The 12401-nt window shown below is 35.1% G+C and overlaps 1 protein-coding gene across 1 annotated transcript in view; it reads left to right on the forward strand.

Annotated features, from left to right (window-relative positions):
* The first annotated feature begins 4027 nt into the window (after positions 1-4027).
* LOC132559945 (dentin sialophosphoprotein-like) overlaps positions 4028-12401 on the forward strand; it is a 41624-nt gene continuing 33250 nt past the window's right edge. The window contains exon 1 of the mRNA XM_060224581.1: positions 4028-4163. Coding sequence (XP_060080564.1) covers positions 4028-4163 — 136 coding nt within the window. The remainder of the gene's footprint in view (positions 4164-12401) is intronic.

The following is a 12401-nucleotide window of genomic DNA, read 5'->3' on the forward strand; positions in this document are numbered from 1 at the left end:
ATACACCAGATATGTGATACAGTAAGATACACCAGATATGTGATACAGTAAGATACACCAGAGATGTGTTACAGTAAGATACACCAGATATGTGACACAATAAGATACACCAGATATGTGATACAGTAAGATACACCAGATATGTGATACAGTAAGATACACCAGATATGTGATACAGTATGACACACCAGATATGTGATACAGTATGACACACCAGATATGTGATACAGTAAGATACACCAGATATGTGATACAGTATGACACACCAGATATGTGATACAGTAAGATACACCAGATATGTGATACAGTAAGATACACCAGATATGTGATACAGTAAGATATGTGATACAGTAAGATACACCAGATATGTGATACAGTAAGATACACCAGATATGTGATATAGTAAGATAAACCAGATATGTGATACAGTAAGATATGTGATACAGTAAGATATGTGATACAGTAAGATACACCAGATATGTGATACAATAAGATACACCAGATATGTGATATAGTAAGATAAACCAGATATGTGATACAGTAAGATACACCAGATATGTGACACAATAAGATACACCAGATATGTGATACAGTAAGATACACCAGATATGTGACACAGTAAGATACACCAGATATGTGACACAATAAGATACACCAGATATGTGATACAGTAAGATACACCAGATATGTGATACAGTAAGATACACCAGATATGTGATACAGTATGATACACCAGATATGTGATACAGTAAGACACACCAGATATGTGATACAGTAAGATACACCAGATATGTGATACAGTAAGATACACCAGATATGTGATACAGTATGACACACCAGATATGTGATACAGTAAGATACACCAGATATGTGGTACAGTAAGATACACCAGATATTTGAGATAATATTTTACACCAAATATTAGTGGTAGTAAGATACGAGTGTTGATGTAAAGTGAACAGTTGAATATCATATCTTATGAAGACCTTTTAAGTGAAAATATAATTGATGTTCAAAAGGTTCTATTTATTTTTCAAAAAGTTAAAGTGTGATTTTTAATACCTATCAAACTTTAATTAGTTTTTCATAGATTTGAACAAATCCCAAGGAAAGTTTCAGCAGAAAAAGGTTTGAAATTAGACCTTTCTAAAGCGCCGTAATGAATATGGCATGAAAGTAAAAGAGATTTAGAGTCAGGAGTAGGATGGCTGTAGGGTGATGTAGCTGATTAAACAAAAGACTGAAAAGTGCAAGTTAGGCGAAATTATAGGGATAAGATAGGGAACCTGTTAGGTTTGAAGAGAAGCTACAGATTTCTTAATAAATAGCTTTACACTATGTGCCATTTCATTTGTACTATAGGAAAACAAAAATCTCATATCGAATTGACGTTTGAACTGCGTTTTCGTGACACAAATTTTCGATAAATCAAGTTACTACTGTTACCTGACACCGAAATCGCTTGATTTAAAATATTTTGCCATCTAAATACATCATCTTTCTTTTCATTCACTCATTTCCGCACTGCACTGTTTCAATACGCTACTGGAGTTTACCAGAACCCAGAGTACACAAATCAGAGCACCAAATTTTCTCTTCAGAATATCAATATCAGAACTCCAATTTGTTTAAACTGTAAACAATATTATGTTTAGGAGCAGTTCTGTTTTTTCTACTGTGACGTTAATTAGACTTCTTGGCAAAAGTGTGGTATTTATATGAAACCAAGGTATGTATTGCAGAGAAAATGGCTACTCGCTGTTTGCTTGGACATAAAATTCCACTTATCTTTGATGGTTATTTGAGCACATGAACCAAGGTAAGTGTTTATAAATGTCAGAAATCCTTTTTTCTGTTTTATCGTTTCAATCAAAGTAAACTTAGCCATTTCTATATATATATCAGTATGTTAGGCCATGTCTTTGTCAAGATGGGGCCAGTTTCGTTCATCAAGCATTCATCGAAAGGATAAAATATGTTTTTAAAAGGTAATGTATGTGTCACTCAGATTTACGACCCGTAAAATTACTTAAAAATAATAGGATAAAAATGCAATCAGTTTTCCCTTCTCGAGAATTACAACCCTTGTCACTATAATACTTATGTATAAATGATGAGTTGAAATTCGTGCCAAGTTCCTGTGGAAGTGGCCTAAGGCAAGAGGTCTGACATCCATTCATTAAAATACAAGTGAAAGATGTTTTTGAAATTGTGGGGGTTTTATCGCTGTACTGTTAATTTGAGGTGCCCTCCAGGGCCCGTCCCCTACCACATACAGCAATATCTAGCGCCTCACATTTATAACGATGAAAACAGGAAGAGAAACGAGGAGCAGGTGGAATGACAATGATAGCGAACAGCGTGGAATCCTTTCCTATTTCACTCTCATCACCCAGTACATTTAATAAAATAGGATTTCCATCTGTTGGCCTTTAGGCCTGAAGCATTCCTCATTTCTAATCTTCGCTATAGAAGCCAGTCGTGATGCTGTTAATTTCATCATATGATTTGATGGTATTCTGTTTTGCTTTCGAGAAAACATCTAAAAAGATTGATGTTTGAATCATACGCTGTCCCTCATTTTCAATAGTTAACTCTGTGTAACAGATACAAGTGAATCTGTCAATCCTTTCATATAAACGATATTAATGAGAATATTTTTATTATGAACCGACTGCTGGAAACATTACAAAATCTAAACTAAAATATTGAAAATGTTATGAATCTATAACCGTAAACCTCAAAATAAAGCTGGTTTTTAATAGAGATAGAAACATTGGTTCAATTTGACCGAATGTATCTCTTTATCATTTATATCAGTATATAAATGCGATTTTTATTTACACCTTTACTGTAAAATTATCCATTTTTGTGGAGGATTTATTTTCGTTGAATTCAAGGATACTCTAAATCCAGAAATTAATTTGCCCACGAAAAAATAATAGATTATAGTACTTGTCGATTTCATGGACAAGATTTATCAACAAAATCAAGTTCTAACGAAAAGGAATATTTTTGGAAAACCACGAAATTTGAGCCTCACGAAACAAATGGATTTTAACTTATCGTACGATCATCATATCATGAGATAGGTGTTTTTTTAATCTTATTGTTATTGTTATTTAAGTAATAGTGGTGTGTGTGTGTTGGTTAGTCAGGAGAATAACTAATGAAAATTATACAAAAGAGATAGATAAAATCTGAAAAAAAACACTGAGAATTTTAATATCTATCATATTAGTTTTACTTAATGAAAATATTACTAAGCGAACCGAAAAATTCAAAACAGAAACACCAATTAAAAATCAGAATGAAATTCTTAATGATGGTGTTATAGGGGAAAACAATATGAATTTACGTGTGTGTTTAACTGACACTGCACACAAGGAACATAGCTAATCCTGCAGTGTGTAAAACATCAGACACGATTTCTCTCGCCATGAACGGCGTTAAAGTTAGGATTTCAGACCGAAATATTGTAGTTTGCATCCATACATACCTTTATCCAGCCTCATAAAACTGTCGCTGCTGTCCAGAATCACTTTGACGTACTATTTATGACGTCACAGAGTAGATTAAGCAGACTTACACATGCCTCTGCCGTTCTTTATTTGTCAGACTCTTTCGGTATGTTAGGAACAGGTATTTCATGTCATTGCCCGCACCTGAAACTTAAAAAAAAAACGACGGAAACACGTAATCGCTGGAAATATATTAACCCAGGCCCCACCCCCTGAGTGCAGGGAGTACTCGCTATAGGACTCGACTAGAAAACTAGTTGATGGAGACATCAAAATAATATGACTGGGGAAAAAACACCCACAGGAAACTACACATCTTCTGTTGGGGACTTAAGATTTGTTATCAAAAATTTCTTCTGAGTAATTGACATATCATTCCGGATAAATCGGTTTTCTTTTCCGTTTTGACTATTGGATACAACAGCTTCCGTAACCTTTCTGATCTGCCAGAGTTACCGCCCTTCGTTTTACTCTCTCAGATTGTACAACGATTAGCTTGACACTCGATGGGAGCCGAGATTGCCGTAACTGGCAAGGGACCAAGACAATACGAGATCGTTGGAACGCAGACCACTGACACTTTTCTAAACTACGTGCCAGTAGATGGTCAGATGGAATATGAACGTCCTGTTAAATTTAAATGTTAGTGTAGTTTTCACAATATACTATACTAAAATATAAATTTTGACTTTGGCTGCTACACGATAGCTTAAAACAAAACCTCAAACAATCAGAACATTGAACTTGGAATTTACACGGGACATAAATAGTATCATATCGAGACATGCACATGGGAGTTTCGGGGCCAATGTATGTAGGCACGGGCTTAGACTGTCACTCATCCTAATAATAGGCTTTTCGGGTAAAAGGCTTTTAATCTTCATAATTTTACGATAAAGACAAGGGCATTACCAGTGAATGTCTCGTTACACACTAACTGGTTTATTCGCAGACTCTCTGCGGTCTAACAAACAGACGTTTTTATCGCGTACGGTCACGAACATTCAATCCCGATGAATGGACAGTTTGTTGGCCTTCGTATCAAGTGTCTTACTCCATTAATATAAATGTATCGTATTCATTATGACATACTTCCAGTCATGTTTAGTGTGTATGTGTCTGTTCTTTATTTATGTTTCATAAAACAGGAGAACAATGCCGTGTAAAAAATATAATTCTGACTCAGAACAGAAGAAATTAAAGGAAAGTCTGTTAATGTTTTCCGGTAAGGCAAGCGTCGTCAACCAGACATCATGGACATTTAAACAACATTAAAATGTTACGTTCTCTAAGCGAATGACGGGGTAGGTATAACGAAAATTCACAACGAGTCTTTTTGAGGGTCGAATTGGGGCACTTGTTGTTTTTATTAGTCCTCTGCCGTTGAAACCGTCCGTCTGTTTATCCGTCCGTATATCCGGAAGTTGGTTTCAAGATAATAATTTCAAGAAGGATTCGTACATTTGGTTGACACTTCATACAATGTTAGCCTAAGGGGTCAAAAGGTCAACTACGCAGGTCACTGCTGATAAAAATACCTATTTTTTCGTCAAATTTTGGTTTCAAGATGATAACTTCATTAAGGATTAATGGATTTGGTCGAAATTTTACACAATGTTAGCTTATGAGGTAATACAGGGTGAAATTATGTTTGGAGTCAAAAGGTCAGCTACGAAGGTCACTGCTGCTAAAATTAGATATATTTCATCAAATTTTGGTTTCCAGCTGATAACTTCAGAAAGGATTGATAGATTTGGTTGAAACTGCACAAAATATCTTAGGAAGTAATATAGAATAGGATTGAATATGGGGTCAAAAGGTCTACTACAAAGGTCAGTGGTACTAAAAATATACTTTCATCGTCATATTTTGGCTTCCAGATGATAACTTGTGATAGGGTGGACCGATCGTATTGAAACTTGAAGCAATCTAACATTATTAGAAAAGATATATGATGAGATTGAGTTAGGGTGAAAAGGTCAACTGTGAAGTCTATGAAGGTCACTTACTACAATAGACATTTTTCACCATTTTTAGGGCCCAGCATCAAAGTTACGGACAGCAGAGTTTGTCAGATAAACACCAGAAATCAATTGACCAATTTTCAATGTCACTGTATCAAAAGTTCAAGGTCAAATTTTACATCTTTTCATGTGTAACTAGAATGGTTAAATTCAGCGATAAAGGTCAGACACACACCGGGTCCTTTCTGACATGTCAGTATTTCAGTCTTTTTTCCAGATAATCAGTTAATTGGATTAGGAATGACGAACTTGATACTTCTTCCTACCGTATTAAGCACTGGGGAGTGCACGCAATGATTTATTTTCTGTGTTATTTTCTGGTTTTTACGCTACTCCCCCTCAAGACACTGGTTGTTAGAGAGAAGACTTTCAATTGTTAAAGAGACATCTGTGCATTGCTAGTAAGGTCTATGTTGTCTAGAAAATTTAATAAACGACGGGGGACGAGTGTTGAATGCAACACTAACGGTAAGCTTGGTTTTGTTAACATTTATATTAGTTTTTAGTTTTTTTTCTAACGCTTATGAAATACACATGTAGCTGCTCGCCTTTCAAAGGGTCAGATGTGGAAATAGGTATGATGCACGTAAGTGGTAATATTGCATGATTTACACAAACGACTAGGAAGGTTGATAGAGGAGAAAACTCCAAACTCGTATAAATTGGAACCAGATAAGATGTCGGAGAACTGATCCATTTGAAAACAAGATTACTTTTGGAATTTGTATCAGGTGTGGAAATCCTCCCTGGTTTTACATGAATTGCGTTGCATTATTTCTGAAATGAACTGATCAGTTAAACAAATCAACATAACTCGAGCGTTCGATTCTGTTTAGATTGCCTTAGCCTTGGCTGATGATCAGTAGCAATCGTTCCCGAAAAAAAGCGTTTTTGTCTAATCCTCCTTCCATTCATCCGTTGGAACAGATTGCGCATAGGGCTTTACAACAATTCCTGGTCAGGTTTTTACCAGTGTGTACGACTTACCGCTAGAGTTTGTCCATCAGTTGACACAGGAACTTAATCGCTATGATAATGGACAAATCTACGGCTACATAAAATGACCTTCAGTTACTTGACGACAGTTTGTATGCCAATCACTGGTCAGCCATGAGCAAGAGATTCCAGGTAATGGTCAAGATAAGCCTGTTTGCATTCTAGCGGAAGTACATCCAACATTTTATTGAGTTGCTTAATGGCTGGAAATGAGACAACGGTTATTTTACTGACTTCTTGAAAGATAAAAGTAATTTATCGAGACAAAACTATTAAGAAAGAGAATTGTCTTTCACATATTCCTTCAAGTGACCTACCGAAACTTTGAAGAATTCACAGGGAATGGTATTTTAGTAACACATTATTTATTGAAAGTAGGAGTTGATTGAAAATGTTTTGATTTCCTAGTTCCAAAGACTTTGATACATAGACAATGAAGAGACTTTTATGCTGAGACGTGTTATTGTCACTGATCGTTAACAGAGAGAACAATACGCTGTTTACATTGTCTACATCGGGTTATGGTATAAGAGTAAGAATTCCAGCCTTAATGATGTAAAATTGTTCAATCCTCTACAACACATTAGCGAAAGACAGATATTATCATCCTCCAGATCGACGGCAAAGAGCTGTCACACTTCTGAAAAAAAATATATTAAAAAATGAAATTATAGGGAACATTTTATAACAACTTAGTTTAAGATGACAAGGTGCGATGCATTGTAACAAGCTAAAAATAGATCTGTGCTTCCTTTGTTGTAAAAAATTGCAAATATTTTTATTTTCTGGGCAAATGAAACCTAATCTCTAAACAAGGGAACAACATAATTATAACCCGTTGTAAAGATTCGTTAAAGGGGATCTAAAGAGGTTGTGTAAGGGCTGCTTAAAGTTATGTGGTCATTAACTGTCACTTCATTAGTTTGGGTTCGTCATTTATCTTGTACAAAATACAACTGAAATTAAATGACGTCACAAAAAGTCAAGAAATAAAAACAAGAGTGATGAATAATGTTTTCAGATGAATTCATGAGTTATATTCATTAGCGAAATATCCAAGCTCCTAGCTCGGAAGCAGAGTGCAAAAATCCTGTCAATATCGACAGTGAGGTTTGTAAGACCAAGACAAGAAGGACATATATTAAAATTAAGCCGAACAAAAGCCTTATGATAAATTAGTTTTTACTCGCAATCATTAGATACAAGAACAAATGTGTACAAATTGCAAGATACACGTCCATAGGTTAACATCATAAGATACACGTCCATAGGTTAACATCACAAGATACACGTCCATGTGTTTACATCACAAGATACACGTCCATAGGTTAACATCATAAGATACACGTCCATGTGTTTACATCACAAGATACACGTCCATGTGTTTACATCATAAGATACACGTCCATGTGTTTACATCATAAGATACACGTCCATGTGTTTACATCATAAGATACACGTCCATGTGTTTACATCACAAGATACACGTCCATGTGTTTACATCATAAGATACACGTCCATGTGTTTACATCACAAGATACACGTCCATGTGTTTACATCACAAGATATACGTCCATGTGTTTACATCACAAGATACACGTCCATGTGTTTACATCACAAGATACACGTCCATGTGTTTACATCATAAGATACACGTCCATGTGTAAACATCACAAGATACACGTCCATGTGTCAACATCACAAGATACACGTCCATGTGTAAACATCACATGATGCACGTCCATGTGTCAACATTACATGATACACGTCCATGTGTCAATATCACAAGATACGCGTCCATGTGTAAACATCACAAGATACACGTCCATGTGTAAACATCACAAGATACACGTCCATGTGTCAACATCACGAGATACACGTCCATGTGTAAACATCACAAGATACACGTCCATGTGTCAACACATTCAAACCTTTCAATTTCACAGTAAGATTTACTAATTATAACTATGTTTTACTTACGGAAATGTTTTTAAGTCATTCAATCAGTGTTTATAAAGGTAATATTTTGATTGAACATGCATTATAAAAGACAAATGTATGGTAACCCATATAATATTTTTCCGTGTCCTATATAATTATATAAAACCATATTAGTTAGGAGTGTTAAACGAGGCCTCTAAAACGACCAACGACAACAGAATACCGCAGCCTTAACTTCATTACATGGCGAATGTGTAAGGGAGAGGTGTGGTGGGACAATCATCACACCTGGGGGCTGATAACGAGCTTGGTTGATAACCCATCCCTATATTTATCAAATCGGAATTCTCATTTGCTCTCGATGTGCTCCCTCTACACGTGTTCTAAATATAGCCTTCATTTTGTTGTGACCAGTAATTGACTTACATATACATATATCACAATGGTGTCCTGACGGTCAGTTACAGTTACTTACAGGATAAACCTGGAGACGCATTATAACTACAGAATCCAGGATTTATTTAAAACGCGAATTGACTTCCAGATTAAAACATGTGACTATTTTTGTATCGAATACATAGTTAAATATTGATCCCAAACATGAATGCCTCTATATCTTATTATGATTCTTTAGGTGAAAAAAACGATTTTTACATTTTTTGATGGTTTACTATTCTATATTCTTTGCATGTTCGGGAGGCGTAGTGGTAACACACTCGTTTTTATCCAGGCGTCTAGGGTTCGATTCCCGGCACGTGCGTGAAAAGGTAAAGGTCACCTGCCCGACTAAGTGGGTTTTCTGTTGGTTAGACGGTGTCCTTCTATAGTAAACTCCGTCGCTCGCTTCCATCCGGGTGTTATTTGAGTGGATATTGTTCTAGAAATTTAGATTGTATGTTGTTCCCTATAATCATACGAACGAAACATATTTTTCAAAAAAGAAAAATGTAGTTGTCATTGGATTTGACAATGTAAACATACATGTAAACAACTCTTGGGAGAAGAAAACAATAAAACGGCAGTGATAAAAATTTAGATTCAGGAAAACAAAACCATACAACAACAACAACAACAACAACAACAACAACAACAACAACAACAACAACAACAACAACAACAACAACAACAAAAACAACAACAGCAACAACAACAACAACAAAACAACAAAAGCAGCAACAACAACATCAACAACAACAACATCAGCAGCAACAACAACAGCAGCAGCAACAACAACAACATTAACAACAACATCAACAACAACAGCAGCAGCAGCAACAACAACAACAACAGTAACAACAACAGCATTAACAACAACAACAGCAACAACAACAGCATTAACAACAACAACAACGGCAACAAAAACAGCATTAACAACAACAACATCAACAACAACAGCAACAACAACAACAGCATTAACAACAACATCAACAACAGCAGCAGCAACAACAACAACAGCATTAACAACAACATCAACAACAACAGCAGCAGCAACAACAACAACATTAACAACAACAACAACAGCAACAACAAAAACAATACGTGCATCACATGCTGCTGCTATACATAAGAGACAGAAATATGAGATTTATGGACAAAGAGTAAACGATATCATTTGACTGAAGACAGGGACGGCACATACGATTGACTTAATAAAATCAATTCGTATTAGTCTGAACGCGAGTTTAAGTGAATTAGTAGCTTATTTTGATCCCTGGCTTAAGTTAGATAAATTCAGTGACCTATGAAAAAGAAAACATACCAAAATCTACAAATAGTGCTCTTTAGAATGCCAGTTGTTGACTGGAAAGTATTTTTATATCACGTGATCTTATAAAGAATGTATGTGGTGAATTTATGTGTTGAGTTAAAACAATTCAGTCTGACGTATAATATTTTGTGTGTTGTTGCGTTTGTCATAATTCTCAGAAACGAAAATACTCCCATCAAAAGAGCACGAAAATAATTATGGGGAGGTCGTCTTCAATCACGTGGTTGGCATAGCAACAAGATGGACGTCAGCAACCTTCTCGTTTGTTCGCTTTAGTAACACCCTTCCCCTAGGGGATCATTTGCAGTATTACTTAACAATTGGAATCCAATGATCTAATTAAGCTTTTTACGGTTGAATACGTCATTGAGGTAATTCAATTTGACCAATCGACCAATCAGATGATTTCGAGCAGACACGTATACAGTGAAATGAGAAGACAGGATTATGAATTTTTATTTCTGCCCTAACTGATAGTTTGTGACGTAATTAAATAATCTTCATCGTCTTTCTCTGTTACATGCAAAATTATTGGTTAACTAATACTGCTGAGCTACTTGTGACAGTTGTGAGCAGCAATGGAAACCCGATCTCTGGATTGCAGCTGCCGTTGATGAAATATTTCCATCGAAAATCCCTTATCGAATAATTGATATATTCATGTGTCTTATTGGTGTAACTGAAACGATTCAATTTTATTCGTTATAGCTTGTCGTGTAAGTAATTGTAATGTAGATATTAATCGATAACTTACAGCTGGGTAATATTGATGATGATTACCTAATTGTACATTAAATAGCTAGCTATCAGTTGGCTCCCATTACAAAATCATGGAAGAAATTGATGTCATTTGTAACATAATATGATTTGAGTCTCCTTTAACGTAAAGTCACTTAGTGTCACTTGAGTCACTTATAACTTAATGTCACTTAAGTCACTTGTAAATTAATGTCACTTGAGTCATGTTTAACTTAGTGTCACTTACGTCATTTATAACCTGGTATCACTTGAGTCACTTGTAACTTAATGTCACTTGTGTCACTTGTAACTTAATGTCACTTGAGTCACTTGTAACTTAATGTCACTCGAGTCACTTATAACTTACTGTCACTTGAGTCACTTGTAACTTAATGTCACTTGAGTCACTTATAACTAAATGTAACTTGAGTCACTTGTAAATTAATGTCACTTGAGTCATTTTTAACTTAGTGTCACTTAAGTCATTTGTAACCTGGTATCACTTGAGTCACTTATAACTTAATGTAACTTGAGTCATTTTAACTTAATGTCACTTGAGTCACTTGTAACTTAATGTCACTTGAGTCATTTTTAACATAGTGTCACTTAAGTCATTGGTAACCTTGTATCACTTGAGTCACTTATAACTTAATGTCACTTAAGTCATTTTTAACTTAATGTCACTTGAGTCACTTATAACTTAATGTTACTTAAGTCATTTGTAATCTGGTATCACTTGAGTCACTTATAACTTAATGTCACTTGAGTCACTTGTAACTTAATGTCACTTGAGTCATTTGCAACTTAATGTCACTTGTGTCATCTTTAACTTAATGTCTCTTGAGTCATTTTTAACTTAATGTTACTTAAGTCATTTGTAATCTGGTATCACTTGAGTCACTTATAACTTAATGTCACTTGAGTCACTTGTAACTTAATGTCACTTCAGTCATTTGTAACTTAATGTAACTTGAGTCACTTATAACTTAATGTCACTTAAGTCATTTTTAACATAGTGTCACTTAAGTCATTTGTAACCTTGTATCACTTGAGTCACTTATAACTTAATGTCACTTGTGTCATCTTTAACTTAATGTCACTTGAGTCATTTGTAACCTGGTATCACTTGAGTCTCCCTTAACAAAGTATCACTTGAGTCAGTTGTAACTTAATGTCACTCGAGTCACTTATAACTTACTGTCACTTAAGTCATTTTTAACTTAATGTCACTTGAGTCACTTATTACTTAATGTCACTTGTGTCATCTTTAACTTAATGTCACTTGTGTCATCTTTAACTTAATGTCACTTGTGTCATTTTTAACTTAATGTTACTTAAGTCATTTGTAATCTGGTTATCACTTGAGTCACTTATAACTTAATGCCATTTGAGTCACTTGTAATTTAAGTCACT

This window comes from Ylistrum balloti, unplaced genomic scaffold (assembly GCF_031769215.1).
Source record: "Ylistrum balloti isolate Yb309-2 unplaced genomic scaffold, AGI_CSIRO_Ybal_v1 Utg371000, whole genome shotgun sequence".
Taxonomy (NCBI): Eukaryota; Metazoa; Mollusca; class Bivalvia; order Pectinida; family Pectinidae; genus Ylistrum; species Ylistrum balloti.